Source organism: Rhinatrema bivittatum, chromosome 6 (genome assembly GCF_901001135.1).
Source record: "Rhinatrema bivittatum chromosome 6, aRhiBiv1.1, whole genome shotgun sequence".
Lineage (NCBI taxonomy): Eukaryota > Metazoa > Chordata > Amphibia > Gymnophiona > Rhinatrematidae > Rhinatrema > Rhinatrema bivittatum.
In genome coordinates, this window is record NC_042620.1 from 163,323,458 (window position 1) to 163,347,407 (window position 23,950).

General features: G+C 43.0%; 1 protein-coding gene across 1 annotated transcript in view; it reads left to right on the plus strand.

The window, feature by feature from the left end:
* ABCA12 (ATP binding cassette subfamily A member 12) overlaps positions 1 to 23,950 on the plus strand; it is a 615,834-nt gene that overhangs the window by 487,995 nt on the left and 103,889 nt on the right. The window contains exon 44 of the mRNA XM_029607914.1: positions 4,066 to 4,181. Within this exon, the coding sequence (XP_029463774.1) occupies positions 4,066 to 4,181 (116 nt within the window). The remainder of the gene's footprint in view (positions 1 to 4,065; positions 4,182 to 23,950) is intronic.

The window sequence follows — 23,950 nt, forward strand, 5'->3', positions numbered from 1 at the left end:
TAGCATCAAACGATAGGCTTGAAATTGATAGTGTGGCATTAAGGAAATACATGTACCATGGATTTTGATACATTGTATTATTATAATTTAAATATTTGCTAGTGCAGTCATACTTTTCTATGATATGAAAATTGTATACTTGGGAGCCAGTTAATGATAGTAAGACTGCTATTTTCTTCAGAATAGATGTGATTGATGTCTCATGCATAAACAATAAGAAAGTTTAAGAAAGAGTTTATAACAAGGTTATTAACTGCACATTATGGTTCTAGTAACAACTAAATCATGTGACCACTGATTTTGTAACTTAATTATTTTACAACTCCTTGATAAAGCTAGCATACTGATTTGTATGCACTTAAAAAGAAAGCCACTGAATAATGATTTTTCCCTCAGTGTATTCCTATATATATATATATATATATGCACCTTGATATTATGAATTCATACTTTAATTCTGAAAATAAGAAACCTATACATCAAACTCAAAGTTTCTCAAAAATGGAACTAACTGCTGTTAGTTATGCAACAACCCTGTGCTCATTGATGCTAGAGTTATAATTATGGCTTTTCTGTGCAAGGTTACCCTAGCCTTCTTGGAAATCTTGTGCACCTTGCACTCTTATGTTAGGATTGTAACCATGGCTACTCTGTGCAGGTTACCCTAGCCTTCATGGAAGCCTGTTGCAAGCCATAAACTGACACTCTGCATATTGACTTGTATTCTCTCCTTTTTGTCCCTATACATTTTTACATTACTGAGCAAGCACTCAAGACCTCACCTTCATTTTTTTTTTTACTGTTATCACCATCTGCCCTTACCCTTGCACACTGCGTGTCCCAGGCATATTTAAATTTGGTCATGATTTGGTTACTACTACTACTGCTGATAGGCTATTCCTAGAATCTATCACTCTCTCAGTAAAGTATTTTCTTATGTTTCCTCTGAACTTACTTCTTGCATTTTCAGATAATGGCCCTTTGTCTATGAATTTCTTTTTTTCTTTACTTTACTGATGTTTTTAAATATGTGAGTACTTCTATCATATCCTACACACCTTCTTTCCTCCAAGTATATTTTGAGTGTCTTAAGCTTTTCTTTGTAGTGTTTGTGTGTTCTGGGTTCTAACCGCACACTGTGAGTTTTACCCAAGGGGTTTCTGCCTCATACCTACAGGAATATACCTTGGGAGCTTATCCAGTGTACACACACACATACATACATACTCTGACTTGGTACATTGCAGTTCCAGGTCTTTCTCTTCGTAGGTTTATTTAAGCAATTAAAGGATAGAACAGAAAATAAATAAAAATCAGATAAAACATTTCCAAAGAATCAAAGGATCAGTCTGCTCTAGCACATCCAGGAAACAATCTCTCTCCCCCTCTAGCTAGTCTCACATTTATATTCTAAAAACTGGCAATTGCTTAGAACTGGAGCAATGTCCGCTCTCTCCCTTCTTCTTATCAGTTCCAAGCACAGCTGTGGTGTTCTTTTAACTTTCACACTTTGGAACTGTTGGCAAAAACTGAAGTTCATGAGCATTTGTTTAGCATTTCACAGTGTTATGTAGTAAATATGAGTTCATGCAGAGGTTGGTCTGTGGTCTCTAAACTAGTCTCACTAAATTCCATTACATTGTGTTATAGGCCATGTAACATTCCAGTAGCCCTTTTCTGAACTGTTTCCATCCTCTCAATGCCATTATGAAGGTATAACCTCTAGGAATGAACCCAGAACTCAAAGTGGGGTCTCACTAGTGACAATATTATCTTTTTTTTCCTGCCAATGATTCCTCAATTTATGCAACTAAAAATACAGAGGACCATATTCAACCACTGTGCAGTTCTGCTAGTTAGCCAGATAAACTTATCTCGATAACTAGCAATATATATTCAGCAACTGCACCGCAAAATATACCCAGCTACCTTAATGTTAGCAGGATAAGTTTAACCAGCTAACTTTAAGACTGCTTTCTGGCCCAACTAGACTTAGCTGTCTAAGTCAACCGAATATCGGAGTTAGCCGGTTAACTTAGCCGGCTAACTCAACTCCTCCCTGTTACGCCCCTGGAATGCCCCTAATTTATCTAATTTAAGTTTAGCCACTTAACTTATTAATTGGCTAGAATTTAGCCAGATTATATTCCCAGATATTTATTTAGCTGTCTAACTTCTCACTTACCAAAAATCACTCCACCACTAAAACAGTGAACTATAACTATAATTAATCAAAAAAAAGGACAATGTATGTCCTGTCACTGTAATGTTATTTCAAATTCTGCTCACTATTTCATAAAATCATCTTTTATTGAATCGTTATTTAAGCAACAGCTGCTGTGTTTTGACGTATTGTATATCTTTAAATTTAAAACATTTTTTAACCAATTTCCAAGAAAAAAAATTTTGGGAGGTGAGTTTAAAGTTTGATATGTTAAAGTGTTGACCTGCACCGTATATTAAAGTCCCAAAAAATGTTTTAAATGACATCTGTTTTCCAATAAATCACTCTAGGTGAACTTCTTAGTATTCTTTCTAAATTTTACTAGAGTCTATCGAGTATGAACACATTAAACCCTGCTATTAATTCTGGATAGCTATAACAAATCCCAACATGTACATGTTTCAAACCAACCATCCTTCCTCAGGGGATGTAGACTCTATAAGCAGTGCAACAACAGGTTCTTGCCATACTCCTAAGTTCTCTAAAGCATCCTGAATTGTCGTGCCTTCGATCTTCAAACGGACACCATAAATATCAACTGATCCTAAGTGTAAAATGACTTTTATACGTCATCCTGGTTCTTAAGTTAAGCCAATCCAAAGTCACACAGACATTTTTAGCCAATCACAAACCTGATAGTGAAACGGGCCCTGTTTGACACATCTTTACTCTGTACATCTTCAGAGCTCTTTAATAAAGCCTGTGCAGGATCCCGAAATACCTTGAGCCAACAGCAAGCCAGTTATAGGTGTACTTTCTTTGACACACCTCTCTACCTTTACTAATGTTGCTAGATTAAGTTCCTCGTTCATACCATATAGAAGGGAGGTGTTAGTTCAATTTGATAGAGGTGGTAATTTGTTCTAAAACAATAAGACACTCGAAATTTGACAGCAGAGTAACTATTCAATGATTCACACGTAAATTAAATGTAAAATTATTTTTTTCTCAAAACAGTGTGGAAAGTAGTGATTTATCAATAGTGAAAACTCGTTCGCATTGCAACCTCCAGGCCCTGTTGACCCACATGTACAAACATTTCACCATTGGTTTTACAAGATCTTACCAATTATGAGTCTCAAACAGTTAAATGGGGTCACAACCTCTCTCATCCAAAACGTACTGCTTTGGAGAGTTTATCCCGATCTTCACAGCTAGTCATAAAACCTGCTGATAAAAGGGGTGCGGTGATGGTTCAGGACAGGGAGACATATATTAACACCATGATGGATCATTTGCAAGATCCCCATTATTATGTACTGTTACAAGAGGACCCAACTAAAGGTCTTCAAAACAAGCTCATTTTCCAGACCCTTGAAAAATCTTCCAGTTTTTTTCTACCCCCTTTCAGTTTTTTCAAGCCTTCCGGTATGTCTACTCTGTTACAGACTTGTCTATTGTCTCTAAACCAGAATACTTTTCCCAACATGTTTTTCAGCATTTTTGCTAATAAAGATATTGAAAAGAACCAGTACTGAGTTCTCGGGTACCAGAAAGTACTTGATTTATCACCAACCTCTACTTCCTGCTGCCCAACCAGTACTTCACTCAAATTACAACTTTTTAGTTTAGACTTCTATAATCCAAATGCTTATCAGTGTTCTATGCAGAATAGAATCAAAAGTCCTACTAAAGTTGAGATAGGCAACATCTACTTCACATCTTTGACCAAATACTTTTGTCACCTCGTTAAAGAACTCAATCAAGCTTGGTTTACAGAATCTGCTTTTTCTTAAACTAAGCAATTTTAACAAAAGAAAAATCCTATGAAATCTCTTTCTTGCTTATATGATACAGTTAATGAAGACACCTAATATATCATTAAATATATTGTTTTATAGATCATATACATGGTTCCAGTGATACTTTCAATAGGAATAATTGCAGCTTTCCGTATACCTGCTTTCTTTGATAATCAGAACTTAGCAGCTGTGTCACTTCTCTTTGTGCTCTTTGGGTAAGTAGCTTTTGTGTGTGAACCATCCATGGCAAGTATCTAAAATATGCAATGCTAGTTCTAATCAACTGCAACCCAGAGTACCTTAAAATGGTATACCATAGAGGCTGATATACTAAAGTGAGAAAAAATTGGCAAAGTTCATTTCACACACAAAACCAGCAAATAGTGTACTTTATTTGAGATAGCATGCACTGTTTTCCCTTTTAGCTCACAAAGCAGATTTTGTAAAATTTTTCAGCAACAATTTTTAATTGATAGTTAATGAGTTGCTGTGATTACAAATTATGCAAATCAGTTCATTAACTATTAGCAGGGGTGGGGATCTCTGGTCCTGGAGTGCCACAAACAGGTTTGGTTTTCAGGTTATTCACAGTGAATATTATGTATGAGATATGAGGGACCCGCCCCTCCCCCGACATCATTGCTCATGGAACTGATCCGTTAAAAGCGCCAAGCCAGCAGGCGCCGCTGAGGGGGAGAGCTGGCCACTATCTGGAAATCACCTGTTCACATCTGAGGTAAAAAAGACAAAAAAAATTGAAAAAAAAAAAGAACAGTGCTGAAACTGGGAAGAGATGATGAATTTGAAAAGAATAAAAGGTCTGAGGGACCCGCCTCTCACCCGACATCATCGCTCACGGAACTGATCCGTTAAAAGCGCCAAGCCAGCAGGCGTTTGTGCACCCTTTCGTGCATCCTCAAGTTTTAATATTCCCCTTGTTATCTTTATTCCCTTGTTAACAATTTCTACTTTATAATTGTTTTACATTTCTGACAAAGGTAATGTATGCTTTTAATATAATTTATTGATTGTTCTATGTAACGCTCACAGGCGAAGTTATGTTTTTATTGTAAACCGGTGTGATTTGTATTTTATACAGGAATGTTGGTATATAAAAGTTATAAATAAATAAATAAATAAATATATTTGCATACAATGGAGGCAGTGCATGGAAATATTATAGAGATGTGAATCGGAACCGGAATCTGATCGGTTCCGGTCCGATTCAAAATCTTAAAATTTTTGTCGTCCGGCTCGATTTTTTTTGGTTATCGGCTGCGCCCGATCTGATAACAAAGAAACCCTCCAGAACCCCCAAAAACCGTTTTAAAATTACCTGGTGGTCCAGTGGGGGCGCGGGGAGCAATCTCCCGCTCTCGGGCCACTCTCGGGCCGCTCTCGGGCAATCTCCTGCTCTCAGGCCATCGATTTTTTTAAATCATCAAAAAACGATTCACATCCCTAAAATATACCACATACAAATTAATTGAGGATATCCTAAAAACCAGACCTGTTTGTGGCACTCTAAGACTGAAGTTTCCTATCTCTGTATTAGCACATAGTAAAACTTTGTGCAAAATGTGCTTTGCAAAGCTGATTTCACTAAATCTTTCATTATACCTCAGTGAGGTGTAGATAAAGTCTTTATGAAATTTCCAGTAGAAAAAATAGATGTGGTATTTGATTATAAGTCCCAGTAGAAAAATAACACTTGCTATTTCACAAATAGTGCACAAAATGTTTCTCACTTTAGTTCATTGGCCTCTCTCTTTATTAGAATAATTTTATACTTAGATGTGTTTGTCTAGTCTTGATCTTATCTCCCATCCCAGCACCTTAAGAGACCATAATGTTGTTTTCAAATAGTCATAGTATGTCTACAAACCTCAGCATGATTGGCATGGAATAAAATGGAAGGCAAGACTAGACAACATTGTATATGGAATTCTTTGGTCATTCTTAGTAAATATATAATCTGTACAATGTCACTGCTAGTTTGTTATGTGTATGTTAGTTGACTATGCTCTTTGAATATAGCTGGAAAAAATATCCTATGCTTGTAATCTTTTAAATCAGGGGTGGCCAACTCTGGTCTACAAGAGCCACCCACAGACCTGGCTTTCAGAAAATCCATAATGAATATACATGAGATAGATTTGCATGCACTGGACATGCTTTTTCCATCAATAAGCAAGCTGAATTAGCCATTACATATGGGGAGTCCTAAGCTGAGGATTGCAGCAGAGCGATTACTTAATAAGCAAACCACAGAGAATGGATCACGGAGAAAGGCCGCTACTTCACGCATATCCAGCATAGCTCTCTGCTTCAACGGCAGGGGAGAAAGACCGTTACTTCATGAATATCCAGTATAGCTCTCTGCTTCAACGGCAGGGGAGTAAGACCACTACTTCATGCATATCCAGCATAGCTCTCTGCTTCAACGGCAGGGGAGAAAGATCACTACTTCACGCATATCCAGCATAGCTGTCTGCTTCAACGGCAGGGGAGAAAGTCTGCTACTTCACTTTCAACACATATCAAGCATAACTCTCTGCTTCAACGGCAGGGGGGATGAAGAAAAGTGGATCTATATACAGACAACAATCAACAAGTACTGAATTACATAGTCTGGGTAAACAAATAAGCATGGGTGTAGCTTGCTTATTGTGGCGGTTACTACCCCTAACTAATTAAGCTAGATATTTCACGTAGATGCAGTTCCAACACTGCTCTCTACATTAATGATGGGGTGGAAGGGAAATAGAACCAAAAGGTTACTAAGAGCCAAGAGAAACAAATAAGTATGAGAAAAAAAAAGTGTGAAGCTTGCTGGGCAGATTGGATGGGCCGTTTGGTCTTCTTCTGCCGTCATTTCTGTTTCTATGTTTCTCTGAACAGGTTTTGCAAAACTACTGTGGTGTGGACTGAGGACCACATCACAGCTTTACAGATGTCTTCAATAGGCACCTCCCAGAGGTAGGCAATAGAAGAAACCATGGCTCGCACTTGATGAGCTTTGACTGAATCTGTAAATTAAAGTCCAGTCAAGTTATAACAGTGATGAATGCACTTTGCTATCCACTTTGGTAAAGTTTGCTTTGCAACAGTTACTCCAAGGCAGTTTGGGTCATAGGAACCAAAGAACTGGCTTGATTTATGATAAGATTTAGTACATTTGTAATATGCTAAGGCACACTTGCAGTCTAGGGTATGAAGGGCTTTTTCCCCATCATGGGAAGAATGTAGGAAGCACAACAAATTGATTTATATGAAATGCTGAGACTATATTTGGTAGAAACTTGGGGTGAGTTTGGAGGACCACCTGGTTGTGATAAATTGTAGATGGTTAGTGGACGAGAGCTTGAAGTTAACTAACGCTTCATGCTGAGGCGATTGCAGTGAGGAAAAGTATTTTCCAGGTCAAGAACTTCAAAAATAGTTTCTAGAGGCTCAAAAAGAGGCTTTATCAATTGAGCAAGAACCACATTAAAGTCCTGCAGAACAAGGGGTTTCTGAACTGGGGATTTGATGTTCTAGAGACCTTTCATAAAAAGGAATATGAGTGGATGCGTAGAGATGTGTTTCTTATCCATGAAGGTGTATGCTACAATTGCACTCAGATGGACTCTTACTGAAGAAGTGGTGAGACCTGAATGAGATAAAGAAATATTTCAATAGTTGGGGAGGCTCACTAGAAAAAGGATTAGAAGATTTTTGCTAACACCAGATGGAAAATCTTTTCCATTTGACAGATTCATTTTTCCTGGTTAAGTCTTTCTTGAGGATATCTTTGATCTCTGTTGGTAACTGAAAATTTGCAAACACTGTGCGCTCAATATCCATGCTGTGAAGTTGAGAGCTGTGAGATTGGGATGAACTAACATTTTGTTGTCTTGAGTGAGTGATGATATGCACATATCAAACTTGCCTGGGCCTTGCCAGTATTATTAGGATCAGGAGGGCTCAATCCCGAAGAAGCTTCTGCACTGTTTTGGAAAGAGCTGTATCGAAGAAAACATATACATAAGGCTTTTGCCCCAGTCAAGAAGAAAAGCATCCTATGCCAGTATGAGGCTGCTTGTAAGAATGGCACAGAATTGATTTAGTGATGTGAAGAGATCTACGATTGGTAGACCCTGTAAGGTGAATAGTCTGTTTGCTACTGATTGCTTCAAAGTCCACTCATTTATGGAGATGATCCGCTATGATGTTTGAGATGTCTGGCAGATAGTAGCTTGTAAAGTTTCATGATTCCATTCTTCCCAGTTCCAGATCTTGAGGACTTCTCATCAGAGAAGCCATCATCCCATCCCTCCCTATTTGTTGACATACAACATCACAAATTGTCTGTCTGGATCAGGATGCTTTTGTTTCAGAGGAGATAGGTGAACATGAGGATGGCCAGCCATATCACTTGCAGCTCTAATAGATTGATTTGACAGAGGGATTCCTGAGGTGACCAAATTCCTTGGGTATGGAGGGATTCCACATGTGCTCCCCATCTTTGGTGGAGGCATCTGTCATATGGATGAACTGGCATGGATGTAAGCAGAGGGGGGTTCCAGCCCATAGCACATGAGGTAAGAACTACCTGTGCAATTCGCTGGTCATTGATCATGTGATGTGTACTACTGAGGAGAGGGGTTGCGTGAGCTGATCCCATTAGGATCATAGATCCCACTGTACATGTCGGTATATAAAAATAATAAATAAATAAATAAATAAATAAATAAAATATCATATATAGAAACATTTGAATTGTATGACGTGGATGGCTGCAGTCATATGCCCTAGTTTGACCAGGAGGTTCCTGCCCATGGATCACAGATTTGAAAGTAGTGTCCAGATGAGTGAGAGTATGATGGATTTCCAGTCACTGGGCAAGAGAACCCTCTGACTCAAGGAGTCTACAGTCGCACTTATCAACTGCAGGGTCTGAATGAGTTGTAGATTAGACTTCTTACAGCTGATGAGGAACCCAAGCTCTGCAAGAGAATTATGGATGTATTTATAGAATGGAATACTGATTCTCAAGAATTCACTGTTATCACCAGTCATCTAGGATTGGAAACCCTTGGATTTTCTGGCAATAAAGGTGGGCTGCAACTAATACATTACACTTTTTGAAAATTTTCAAGGCAGAAGAGAGGCTGAACAGAAGGATTTTGAATTGATAATAGGATGAATTCACTTGGAACCATAGGTAGTGCCAATGGGCCAGATAAATCAGAATATGGGGTAGATTTTAAAAGAAGCGCGATCAGCCTACTTTTGCTTGCGCATCAGACTCAAGCAAAAGTACGCTGGATTTTAGTAGATACGCGCGGAGCCGCGCGTATCCACTAAAATCCTGGATCGGCGCGCGCAAGGCTATCGATTTTGTATAGCCTGCGCGCGCCGAGCCGCGCTGCCTCCCCCCGTTCCCTCCAAGGCCGCTCCGAAATCGGAGCGGCCTCGGAGGGAACTTTCCTTTGCCCTCCCCTCACCTTACCCTCCCTTCCCCTACCTAACCCACCCACCCGGCCCTGTCTACACCCCCCCCTTACCTTTGTCGGGGGATTTACGCCTCCCGGAGGGAGACGTAAATCCCCGCGCGCCAGCGGGCCTGCTGCGCGCCGGGCCGCGACCTGGGGGCGGGTACGGAGGGCGCGGCCACGCCCCCGGGCCGTAGCCACGCCCCCGTACCCGCCCCCAAAACGCTGCCGACACGCCCCCGGAACGCCGCGACGGCCGGGCCCGCCCCCCGACACGCCCCCCTCCGAGAACCCCGGGACTTACGCGAGTCCCGGGGCTCTGCGCGCGCCGGGAGGCCTATGTAAAATAGGCTTCCCGGCGCGCAGGGCCCTGCTCGCGTAAATCTGCCCGGTTTTGGGCGGATTTACGCGAGCAGGGCTCTGAAAATCCGCCCCTATGAGTATAGGCAACTTTGAGATCCAAAACACACATCTATTCACTTTGTTGAATGAATTGTGCTGAAGGAGTTCATTTTTAATTTCTCTCAAAGGATATGCTTGTTGAGCAGCCTCAAGTTCAGGATTGGACATTTTCCCCCCAGTTTATTGGGAATGAGAAAGTAGTTGGAGTAGAAACCCTGCTGGTGTTGCAAAGCATGGCAGATTTCTATCACCTGATGATTGAGAAGTAATTGCATTTCCTGAAGGATCTGTGGTAGCTATGAAGCATCTGGACAAGGAGTAGAGTAATAGGGATGGTAAGATCATTGGGAGAAATGCAACTTGTTAAGTTTATGTAAGAATGTGAACCCTGGGCTAAGATGAGAGGTGTCTCTGCCCACAGGAAGGAGCCCCATGAGCCTCATCATCAGCAGGCTCAGTCTCAGTGATGTGGGACACAGCTAGAAATAGAGACTTTATTATAAGGAAGGAAAAGTAATGTCCACAGAATTGGAGATGAAATAGTACAGTCCTGAGCAATGGGAATTACCCAGAGTGAGACCACAGCTGAGAAGATCTGGTAGTGGCCCATGGAGCGGAGTATGCTGGGGATCCCCTCAGGAATACAGATCCAGTAGTGGCCTGTGGAGCAGGGTATGCTGAAGATGTCTGTACAGTAGATGTTGAAGAACTGGTAGAAATGCCGGAACCCGGAAGTGGCTCCTGTAGCTGGTGTGTAGATATTATGCAGAGCAGGAAAGCTGAATGGCTTCTACTGAAGAAAGGCAGTAGTGGCCCAAGGGTCGGGGTACACCATGTGGAATCCACAATACAGTTCGTATAGTAGAAGTCAGTAGAGGTACTCATAGTAGATGGTTCCTGGAGAGAAAGAGACCTGAGAAGCAGGTCTAGTAGCAGTCAGGCAAGAAGGCCCTCCGAGGAGCGGATAGCTGGGAACGCAGGGGAGCCCCCGAGGAGCGGGTACTCAGAGCATCCAGATGCCAAGACCAAGTCAGGAACAGGAAGTCCTTGAATGTGGAGGATTCAGCAAGATGGAACTCCTTGCTAACTCAATGAAGGCAAGGGCTGGTCAGAATAAATACACTAGCGGGTTGACGTCATCAGGAGGGGACACCCCCAAGGTTTCCGCCATGACGTGTTCAAAAGGAGGCCCTTGTGCATGCACGCCTTGGTAATTCCAGATCCAAGATGGTGGTCGGCAGCACCCACGCTGTCCCGGGAACGCCAGAGAGGTCTGTGAGGACTGGCAGAGACCGCCATTCTTCCCAGACTTGATGGAGCGGGGAAAAAAGAGGTGAGCATGAGAGGTCACAGTCATCTGCCACTGACAGCTGGAACACAACTGGAATCCATGTTGCACTATGCTAATAACCCAAGAGTCCTGGGTGATGTGGCATCAGTTGTCAATGAAATGCTGAATTTATCCTGCTACCGGAAAGAAGGGATGCAGATTAATTGACAAGATCAAAAGGTAGGCCCTGGTTTAGGCTGGGCCTGCTGGGAAGTTTTTTTTATGATAGCATTCTCACTGTCTGGGCCTGGTCACAAGATGTTGCTGGTGCTATTTTGGAAAAGATGGGAGCCAGTACTGTTGAAAAGGCCATAAAGACCATCTATGATAGTATGGCTTCTAATAGAGATAATAAGGATGCCATGACTAAGCAGTCTGTTCCAGGGCCAACAATAGAGATTGATCTGCAATATTTTGATCTTTAATCTGCTAGACTGGTTCTCAGAGTTTCTCTACAAAGAGGTTGTCTTCTAGGCATGTGAGGTCAGCTACTTTTTCATGGACATTCTCTCTGATAGAACTGACTCAGAGCCAAGCCATTTGTCTGGCTCCAGTGGAAGTTGTAGTGGCTCTAGTAGCAGAATCAAAGCTTTTGTACACTGGAAAAGGTGGTGTATCACTTCTTCTGCATCCCAGAAAGGTTGTGAGATTCTATAATGGTCCACCAAAAAGGTAAATATGGTTTCAGCATATGGAGGCAACCATGAATGTATTGTACAATATAGAACTTGTGGATAGCAATACAGGTGGAGAGCATAGCAGCCTAGAATGTCTTTTTCCTGAAGTTATTGAGTAGTTTATGATCTTTACCCAATGGGGAATTGGAGTAAATATGTGTGTTATTTTCCTTTTTCAGCACCGACTCCAGAAATATCAACTGGTGGGGAAGGTGGACTATTACGAAATTGAGAGAATGTTGAACTCAAAATTTGAGGTTTAGTTTTCTAGAGATCAAGGACACAAGATGGGCATTTCCCATAACTTCATGCACAGTGCCTTTAAAATTTTATGAACTGATAAGACCACTGATTCAGTTGGTGTATGCAGGATCTTGACTAGATCAAGACGTTCTGTTCATGGGTCTATCTTTACAGACTTGAATACTGAGGGCTTTCGCAAACTTTTTCACAAATTTAGAATGGGTGAGGTATTCTGGAGAACAGAATTCTGGAGGGTTTGGAAGAATCTAACAGCATCCCAGTGGATTTGTCTTCTGATCCTAGAGGCTCTGGTTCCCTGATCCAGGATGCCAGTGAAGAAGATAGGGATGATGGGCATTCCTGTTTGGAGTTCCAGAGGAGCAGCCTGTCTGGTGACCTCCATATGAGTAGATTCCACTGGAAATTAATGAGGACCCTATGCGATGAGGTTCCAATGATGAAATACCTCTAAAGGTGAGTTTGAGATTCCAAGCTTAGGAACCACCAATGCTATTGTGGAGAAGAGAGGCTGGAGAATTTAATATCTCTCTTATCGGGGAGATAAAGACATTCTTCACTATACTGTACCTGCAACCTGCTAGTAAGATTGCTGGACCTTCTGACCCAGAGTTAGTAGGGAGATATCTTCTTCAGAAACTAGGATTTGTTATATGTAATAGGCAGTTTTTTGGAGGCAAATTATATTATAACTAGGATCAGATCTATCATCAATAAGTGGAGACTTTCTGCTATTAAATTTGGAGGAGAATCTCTGAACCAATGGGGGCAGTAAGTGAAGTTTGATCCCTCCTCTGGCCAATTTTGGATGAGCTACAAAATACTGGCTTGAAAAATCTCTTGCATCCCAGGATGGGGTTGCGGCCTATCTTGCAGTTCCAGATGGGAAGGTTGTGAGCCTTATTATTGAGGACAGTCCCAGCACCTCATGGGGCAAGACATGTGTCAAATGCATCAAAGTCTGCATCAGGTATACTGGCACTACATGCAGAGAAGAGAGTACAGTATCAAAAGACTGCATGCATCAAATGCGACGGGGCAACTTGCATTGATGCATCACCTATCAATGTCTGGTGTTGCATAATAGGTTGCAACAGTGTAGAAGGTATCATGTGCATTGGTAAACCATGCATAGGGTGCATTGATGCACCATGGTTAAGGAACTCTGGCGCATCGTGCATCAAGTGCATTGACTGCACTGAGTGCATCAATGGCTTCAGTTGTTATTCTGCTTTATATAATGCATGTGGGTGTGGTAAACACTCAGGAGCATAAAAGGGGCCTGAATCATGCAACTTCTCTCTCAGGTAGACTTTGATACAGTCCCACCATACACTGCACACCGGCTCACATACACAGCATACTGGAACGATAGCAGATCCCAGGGCAATTAATGTAAAGTTTTATTATTCGGTAACATATCTACAGTATATTTGCTCAGTTATGATGGTAACGCAAATATATATCCATCAGAGAACTCTGAAATAGGATAAGTAACACCACTAATGTTTTAGATGATTTGAAAGATGCTTTATGTTGCAAGCTTTATTACACAATGGCAAAGAATATCAAAACTATTCAAAAGATAAAATTAGTACAATAGCACATACATATACTTATCACCTGCCCTAGTCCTCACTCACACCACTTCTAAACTCTCTTTAGTGTCATGCATTTATAGCATGTAGAAATATCCACATAAAACTGTAATAGAAAGGGAAGCCTTGGGAGGCCTTCCATTCTGTTGTGTTGGGGACCGCTAGGAGACTGATCCCAACTTAAGGGGAATGTGTGCCCTTGGACCTCAGCATGACCCCAGACGAATCCAAGACAGCACTGAGGGTTGGCGAGGCGTGTCCCAGCATGGGCGAAGACAAAGTCTGACCCTCTGCCGGACCTGCATGCTTCTGGAAGCCAACAACATTATGTTGGTATTTGAACAGTCCTCTGACCATTCCCAGCCCTTTTGGACCTGCTGCTGGATATCGGCAAGAAGCAGCAGACGGAGACCTTGTGACACAGAAGAGTCAAGCCATGGATGAGAAGACTCTGGAAGTGGATGAGGATCTTAGAAGACTCTCGATGAGACAAGGAACTTGGAAGACTCTTGAATGAGACGAGAAGCTGGGAAGGTTCAGACATTGGCACTGTCTCTCAGGGTGCCCTACACAGCCCACCTACATGGGCGGACCCAATGGGATGGTCATGGACCACCCTGTCCCACTGCGTGCCCTACACAACCTAAAGAGGCTGGTCACGGACCAAGCGCAGGAAGGGAATGCAGCTGAGATGAGACTCCAATGACGAGGCAAGGTGTCAGATGGAGAACCAGAGAAGCTGGAAGGTGAGGAGGACTTGAAATGAGCGAAGGAGGGTGGAACCTTGGAAACATCAGGAAGTGGAACATCAGGAAGCCTGGACTAGGAACCTCAGGACATGAAGACATGGAACATCAGGAAGCCACAAACACAGGAAGCAGATGAGACATGGAGCTCCAACGAAGAACGAAGACCTAACGGAGCACTGGAAGACAAGACTTTCAGGAGCAAGTAACTCCAAGGCAAGGCAGAAGTGTTGGAGAAGCCCATTTATAGGGCTGAGACAGGAAACAGTCATCAGGTGGGGCCCAGGGCATATCCGGCCACAGGCCCTTTAAATCTTGTGAAGAGGCGCGGCCCGTGCCTTAGGAACAGGAAGCAGGAAGTTGTGCAGGACCATGGCCAGCGGTCATGTTGCTGCTAATGCCGAAGAGCAGGGCGTGGCCGAGGAACAGGCCCAGCATTATCGGCAGCTCTCAAGCCGCAAAGAGCAGACTGAGGAGCGGCTCCAGCCGCAAGGAAGACCGGGGACTGTGGCCTCCAGGCCGAGGGGCAGGCAGAGAGAAGGTTTTTGTTGTGATTCTGCTCCATGAGGGCAGAATCACAACAAAAACATTTTCAAAAACTATATATATATGAGTGCTTATAATGAAACAATAAAACATTTGCAATAGAGCTGGACTTCAAGAAAGAAACTTTACGCCGAATTTAAAAATGGCTACGTGCGTAAATCCGGAGGCTGAAGTAAGTTTTGAAATAAAAGAACAAAGAAGGAAAAGGTAGGGGGGAAAGGGCGGGGAAGGTAGGGGAAGGGAAGGTGGGTGGGGGGTAGGGAAGTTCCCTCCGAACGGGGAAAGGCAGCATGGCTCGGAGCGGGCTCGGCGCGCGCAAGGCACACAATTGTGCACCCACTTGCGTGCACTGACCCCCGATTTTATAACATGTGTGCGCCTGCGTGCACGTTATTCGATCGGGCGTACATGTATGCATGCCAGGTAGCACACTCACATGTACGCCATGCGCGCTGCTTTTAAAATCTACCCCTGAGAAGCTTGTGTACAAGCATTCCGATTTTTTTTTTTTATATTTAATCTTTATTATTTTCAATATTAAAGTAAGACAATCTTACATTGAAGAAAACAAGGATACAGTCATGTCAATATGTTGTAAATTAGAAATTATATATGCTCCAAAAACTATATTCATATATCTGACTGACACCTCATACTAAGAAAAACTGAGGAGAAGAAATCTTAGGAGCATTGATCAAAATAACATCTTTCCATGTTACTAAGGAAATAGCTAACTTTATGGTAGTCAATCCTAAATCTAGATCCCTCTTAGTGTATACAAGGAGAAATCACAGGGATAACTATAGCATTAACAAAAGACTTAAGTTGCTCTGGATAATAAAAGACAAGAAGAATGTTTTGTCTTTTATTATCCAGAGCAACTTAAGCATTCCGATTTTGTTCAACTATATCCCCTTTTTAATGAAAGTGTTATCCATGTTACTCATTTACAAGTGTTTTATTGTTTCATTATAAGCACTCTATATATATTTTGACAATGTTTTATGTGGATATTTCTACATGCTATAAATGCATAACACTAAAGAGAGTTTAGAAGTAGAATGCGGAATGATTGACTAGGGCAGGTGATAAGTATATGTGTGTGTTATAGTGCAAATTTTATCTTTTCAATAGTTTTGATATTCTTTGCCATTGTGTAATAAAGCTTGCAAGATTAAGCATCTTTCAAATCATTTAAAACATTAATGATGTTACTTACCCTATTTCAGGGTTCTCTGAAAGATTTACCATTTTAGATGCCCATACATCATTTTCTAGTTCCAATATAATATATTGGACTAATAATAACAATAGTAGTAATACGGTATGACACATCCATTATGAAAACAGCCCAGTGTGGAAAAGCGTAGAGTGGCAATGTCTCAGTCCATCAGTTTTCTTCTGTCTTCCTTTTTGTCTATCTAACTTGTTCTTTATGCTGTGTTGTTCAACTGCCATGTAGTAAGTGACACCTTGAAGGCAGATTGTGTCAGAGGTAACCTTACCTTTCTGCCAGCAGAAAGTAACCGTGTGGGGGATATATAAGCAAAACACAATTATGTGGAGGATTAGGTGTCGGGGATAGTGTTCTGCAGCCCTACACATTTGTAAGTTAAGTTAACCGGTTCGGAGTTGGTCAGTCCCAGAAAAAACTCTCTACATGCCTCTGTGTGTGGCTCTGAGTTCATTAATAGTCAGACTCATGCTGTTGGGAGCGGCCTCAAGAGGCCTTGCATTCTGTTGTACTTTGGTGGTTTAGTGTGCCCATGGGCCTCAGCTCGACCCAGACCTTCAGGGCCGAGCCAAGGGTTGACGGTGGCTCCGCATGGCTGACGGTCTACCCTCCGCCAGGCCAGCAAGCTCCCAAGGCCAACATCCGAGGATGTTGGAAGTTGAATGGTCCTCCAACCATTCTGAGCCCTTTCAGACCTGCTGCAAGCAGCATGGAGCAGCAGGCCTGGCCTGAGGTTGAGGGCAGACGAACCTTGACATGAAGACAAGAAGATTGATGCAACGACATCACATGGCATGAAGACTTGGGTTGATGCAACGGCATCACATTGCACGAAGACTTGGGTTGATGCGACGGCATCACATGGCACAAAGACTTGGGTTGATGCGACAGCATCACATGGCACGAAGACTTAGGTTGAAGACATGACACCAGGACTATGAAAACATGACACCAGGATCGATGCAACGGCATCGCAGATGAGACTTGACACCAAGGCTGATGCGAAGACATCATGGACCAGTAGTCGATGCGACGACATCAGAAACATGACGCTGAAGTGCAGGCACAATGAGGAACTTGGAATCCAGACGAGATGAGAAGCAAGGAAGGCAAACATTGGCACTGTCTCTCAGGGCGCCCTACTCAGGCCACCCGCGGGACTGAGTCGCGGACCACCCTGTCCCACTGCGCGCCCTACACAGCCCTTGCAGACTGGTCATGGACCACGAGGAGAACGGGACAGCGCAGGAAAGATCCAGGACATGACGGCTCAGGAGCACAGGACAACCGTCCACCAGCAGCCTAGTCCACTCAGACACACATCATCCAAGGGACCCCCGGCCTACCGGACCAGAAGGCTCGAGAGCGAAGACAGGACAGAGGAACGAACATCCAGGAAGGCAGGAACACCAGGATGTAGAAGATCAAGACACCAGGACACCTGGACGAGGACCTCAGGCACGAAGACTTCACAAAACACAATGGACAAGATGAGGAGCTCCAAGAAGAGTAGAAGACCTTACACAGGCTCTGGCAGGCAGGAGCCTCCAGAGTGAAGTCACCACGATGCAAGGCCCTGAACAACTGACGGAGCAGCCCTTTATAGGGCTGAAGCAGGAAACAGTCACAAGGGTGGGGCCAGAACACTTCCTGTGTCTGGCCCTTTAAATGTTACAAGAAGACGCGGCCGTGTGCCTAGGAGAGAGCAGGAGGGAGCTGTGCAGGACCGCGGACTGCGGCCTGCACTGTTGTCATTGCAGCAGATGTCAAAGAAGCAGGGCAGGGCCTGAGGAGCAGGCCCTGATGTCGGCAGCGGCTCCAGCTGCTGCGGGGAGCCCTGGGGGCGGCTCCAGCCGCCGGCTGGCACCGGGGCTTGCGGCCTAGCACCACGAAGAAGAAGACAGCGTCAGGGGCAGTCCAGCCACGTGAGAAGGCAGCAAAGGTCACGGCTCCGGCCGCGATGAAAAGGAGACCCCAGGGCGGCCTCCAGGCCGCGTGGGCAGGCCGACGGCGGCGTCCTGCCACGTCGGCGAAGAAGAGCATGTAGGTGAGTGAGCCTGCTCACGGGGAAACCCACGGGCAGAGTTCATAACACAGGCTAAATAATCCCATAGGTGAGGGCTTAGAGTGTTTCGATGACTTTGAATGCATTGATGGCTTTACTTGCTTTACTTGCGCCAGTGCATAAGAACATAAGACTTACATCAAACCGTAAAGAATTTAAGAAAATGCTAAAGACATATTTATTTAAAGAAGCATACAACATACCACAAAACCAATAACACAATATACAGATAGATCTTTACTATGTCCAATTTAGTTGCTTATGTCTATTTTAACCTTCATATGTAAATTTCCTATGCTTTATTTTTAACTTGTGTATGTAAATTTGTAAACCGCCTAGACGGACATGCAAATGTCTTATTGTTTGCGGTATATAAACATTTTTAAATAAATAAATAAACATAAGAACATGCCATACTGGGTCAGACCAAGGGTCCATCAAGCCCAGCATCCTGTTTCCAACAGTGGCCAATCCAGGCCATAAGAACCTGGCAAGTACCCAAAAACTAAGTCTATTCCATGTTACCGTTGCTAGTAATAGCAGTGGCTATTTTCTAAGTCAACTTAATTAATAGCAGGTAATGGACTTCTCCTCCAAGAACTTATCCAATCCTTTTTTAAACACAGCTATACTAACTGCATTAACCACATCCTCTGGCAACAAATTCCATAGTTTAATTGTACGTTGAGTAAAAAAGAACTTTCTCCAATTAGTTTTAAATGTGCCACATGCTAACTTCCTGGAGTGCCCCCTACTCTTTCTATTATCCGAAAGAGTAAATAACCGATTCACATCTACCAGTTCAAGACCTCTCATGATTGTAAACACCTCTATCATATCCCCCCTCAGCCATCTCTTTTCCAAGCTGAAAAGTCTTAACCTCTTTAGTCTTTCCTCATAGGGGAGCTGTTCCATTCCCCTTATCATTTTGGTAGCCCTTCTCTGTACCTTCTCCATCGCAATTATATCTTTTTTGAGATGCGGCAACCAGAATTGTACACAGTATTCAAGGTGCGGTCTCACCATGGAGCGATACAGAGGCATTATGACATTTTCCGTTTTATTCACCATTCCTTTTCTACTAATTCCCAACATTCTGTTTGCTTTTTTGACCTCTGCAGCACACTGAACCGACAATTTAAATGTGTTATCCACTATGACGCCTAGATCTCTTTCTTGGGTTGTAGCACCTAATATGGAACCTAACATTGTGTAACTATAGCATGGGTTATTTTTCCCAAAAGCATCACCTTGCACTTATACACATTAAATTTCATCTGCCATTTTGATGCCCAATTTTCCAGTCTCACAAGGTCTTCCTGCAATTTATCACAATCTGTTTGTGATTTAACTACTCTGAACAATTTTGTATCATCTGCAAATTTGATTATCTCACTCATCATATTTCTTTCCAGATCATTTATAAATATATTGAAAAGTAAGGGTCCCAATACAGATCCCTGAGGCACTCCACTGCCCACTCCCTTCCACTGAGAAAATTGTCCATTTAATCCTACTCTCTGTTTCCTGTCTTTTAGCCAGCTTGCAGTCCACGAAAGGACATCTCCACCTATCCCATGACTTTTTACTTTTCCTAGAAGCCTCTCATGAGGAACTTTGTCAAACGCCTTCTGAAAATCCAAGTATACTACATCTACTGGTTCACCTTTATCCACATGTTTATTAACTCCTTCAAAAAAGTGAAGCAGATTTGTAAGGCAAGACTTGCCTTCGGTAAAGCCATGCTGACTTTGTTCCATTAAAACATGTCTTTCCATATGTTCTGTAATTTTAATGTTTAGAACACTTTCCACTATTTTTCCTAGCACTGAAGTCAGGCTAACCAGTCTGTAGTTTCCCGGATCGCCCCTGGAGCCCTTTTCAAATATTGGGGTTACATTTGCTATCCTCCAGTCTTCAGGTACAATGGATGATTTTAATGATAGGTTACAAATTTTTACTAATAGGTCTGAAATTTCATTTTTTAGGTCCTTCAGAACTCGGGTGTATACTATCCAGTCCAGATGATTTACTATTCTTCAATTTGTCAATCAGGTCTACCACATCTTCTAGGTTCACCCTGATTTGATTCAGTCCATCTGAATCATTACCCATGAAAACCTTCTCCAGTACGGGTACCTCCCCAACATCCTCTTCAGTAAACACCGAAGCAAAGAAATCATTTAATCTTTCCACGATGGCCTTATCTTCTCTAAGTGCCCCTTTAACCCCTCGATCATCTAACGGTCCAACTGACTCCCTCACAGACTTTCTGCTTCAGATATATTTTAAAACGTTTTTACTGTGAGTTTTTGCCTCTGCGGCCAACTTCTTTTCAAATTCTCTCTTAGCCTGTTTTATCAATGTCTTACATTTAACTTGCCAACGTTTATGCATTATCCTATTTTCTTCTGTTGGATCCTTCTTCTAATTTTTGAATGAAGATCTTTTGGCTAAAATAGTTTCTTTCACCTCCCCTTTTAACCATGCCGGTAATCGTTTTGCCTTCTTTCCACCTTTCTTAATGAGTGCCCCATGCTTCGATTGCTTGGTCACCCTGTGTTTGGAAAGCATCAATGAAGAACTATGGTGCATCGATGCTTTGATGCCCCTTGCATCAGTGCTGTTGAAGAAGAGTGTTGCATCTGCATCGGCATTGATGTCCCTCAGTGCATGTGTTTCTTTGGTGCATTAGAGGCTGGCTCGAGAAAGGGGTACCACTTTTTTGTTGCTTTCCAGACTGTTGAACTCGACTTTGCAGTCTTGGCCTTGGTGGATAGAGTAGTTTTCAAGTGGCTCCAACTCATAGGCTTTCCCAAAGAGGCAGATAATACTGCACTACAGGAGGAAGAACGGCTGATATTCTTTTGAGATTCACACAGCTCTTCCATTTTTAAGGCCATGGAATGCTGTGAGCATGGGGACATCCATCCATAGGCTGCACAATTTGGCTGGTTGTGGTCAGGTCCCAAAGAATGGTAGCAAAGTTAATATCTGTCTGTGAAAGACATAATTTCCCCACATTGGAAATTTTGAACCCACTCATGGCTGTTGCTTTTTTCTTGTGGCTTGCCATTCTGAAGAAGATGAAAAACTTTCTGAGCACCAGTATCTTTTCCCTATATTCTTTTTTTGGTAGCATTTAAAATTGCTATTTGGGGGCTGCTGAGACAGTTAGGAGAAGCAGAAGATTTTGAAGAAAAAAATGCAGTTTGAAAAGAAAATGAGAAGAGAGACAAAGTACATATTCGTGCTTTAGCTCAGATAAAAAATAACTGAGAAGATTAACAGAGAAATTGCTGTGTGGGAACTCTCACACATGGTCAGTAGATCTCAAAGCTGTGCAGCTTAAAGAGATAAGTCCATTCAGTGCCACTCAATGATGTCACCCTACATGTAATGGCTAATTCAACCTGCTCATCAATAGAAAATGTCTAATAATACATGGTAATTTGATAAATGTTTCATTCTCTATTTTACAATAAAGCACCCAGATATGGATTCACCCATGGCTAACATGAAAGTCAATCCAGTCCATAGTTTTTCTATTTTATTAAAAGCAGGTGGTTATCTGTCATTTAAAACAGCGTTTCTCAACCAGTGTGTCGCCAAGCACCGGCTGGTGTGTTGCGTGCTCCCGGTCTCTCCCGCTGCTCTTTCTTCCCTGCTGCCGTTGCCGCCGGGCTATCAACACGTTCAAGCCCAGTGGGAACGACAGCAGTGCTAAAGGAAGCTGTGGCACCCGCGGCTGGCCTTTTCTTCTTCCCACGCCTGCATTCACCCCCCCCCCCCCCGTGACCCGGAACAGGAAGTGATACACGGTGCGCGGGAAGAAGAAAGAGCCGGCCTGTGCCGCGTGATAAAGTAGCAGCGGCCGCTGCAGCATCGGCCCCCGAGCAATTGAAGCAGCCGGTAATCGGGAAAGGAGACAGCAGCATGAGCCTCCCGCGGTCGATGGAATTCTTCCTTCTTGGCCTGCGGGGGCTTGAGGAGGAGGCTGCTGCAGCTCCCATTTGAGCTCGGGGGGGGGGGGGGAAGAGAGGAAGTGAGTGAGAGAAAGAGAGAGAAGCAGCCAGCCAGCGTGTGAGAGAATGTTTGTGTGATTGAGAGCCTGTGTGTAAGTGAGAAAATGTATTTGATCGAGAGCATGTGTGTGATTGAGAGAAACTGGTCAGAGAGATGATGTATGTGTATATGTGAGAGACAATGAAAGTGACTGCTCAAGGAGATGACTGATGTGTATGTGAGAGTGTGAGACAGTCAGGGATGTGACTGGTGTGTGTGTGAGAGAGAGAGAGAGAGAGAGAGAAAGCATGGAAGTGAGAAATCTGGATATGTGAGAAAGCATGGGAGTAAGAAGCCTGGTGTTGTGGGGGTGTATGTGAAAGAAAGCATGGGAGTGAGAAGCCTGGGAGTGAGAGCATGGGAGTGGGAAGCCTGTGTGTGTGTGCATGTATGAGAGAGAGACTGGTTGGTAAGGTGACTGGTGAGTATGTAAATGTGAGAGAGAGAGAATGTGATTCAGGGAATGAGAAGCCTGTGCACGTGGAGAGCGAGCATGGAAATGAGAGACAGACTGGTGTGGGTGTGTGTGTGAGTGTAACAGAGAGAAAGTGATTATGGGAATGAGAAGCCTGTGCATGTGAAGAGAGTGAGCATTGGAGTGAGAACCTGGGCGTGTGAGAGACACAGCATGGGAGGGAGAAGCCTGTATATCTGAAAGAGAACATGGGAGTGGGAAGCCTGTGTGTGTGTATGCATGAGAGAGATCAGGTGACTGGTGTGTGTGTTTGTGCATGTGTGTGAGAGAAAGAAAGTGATTATTTATTTATTTAACACTTTTTTATACCGACCTTCATAGCAAAACCATATCGGATCGGTTTACATCGAACAGGGTAAAAAACTGGAATGACAACTAGAATAAGATAAGCAAATGAAGTGGAAGAGGCAAAGTTACATTCAAACAAGGGGTATGAACTTGGAAGCTTAATCAGCTGGAAAGAGAGGTTAAAAGTTGGCAGTAATTATAAATATAATACAATAGAGAAAAACAGGTTAAATCATCATGTGCTTAGAAGTACCAGAGTCCATCGTTCAGGAAGAGGTTAGGTCCATCGTTCGGGCAGAGAATAAGGACAAGCTAGTGTGTATCTGGGGGATCTGAGAAGGCTTGGCGGAACAGCCACGTCTTGAGTATTTTCCTAAATGTTAAGAGGTAGGGTTCCAATCTGAGGTCTGAGGGGATGTTATTCCAGATAGATGGGCCTGCTGTCGAGAAAGCTCGGTCTTTGGTCGAGGTGAGGCAAGTGGCTTTAGTTGGGGGAAATTGCAGGGTGCCTTTGTGAATTTCTCTAGTTGGTCTGTTGGAGGAATGGAGTTTGAAGGGGATTTCAAGGTCGAGTTGAAGTTGGTTGTGGATGGATTTGGGTATTAAGGTGATTGATTTGTGCAGGATTCTGAACTTAACTGGTAACCAATGTAGGTTTCAGAGGATGGGTGAGATGTGTTCTCCACGGTTAGTGTTGGTCAGCAATCTCGCTGCGGCGTTCTGTATCATCTGCAGTGGCTTGGTGGTAGATTTGGGGAGGCCTAGGAGGAGGGCGCTGCAGTAGTCAATTTTGGCAAACAGCAAGGATTGGAGAACTGTC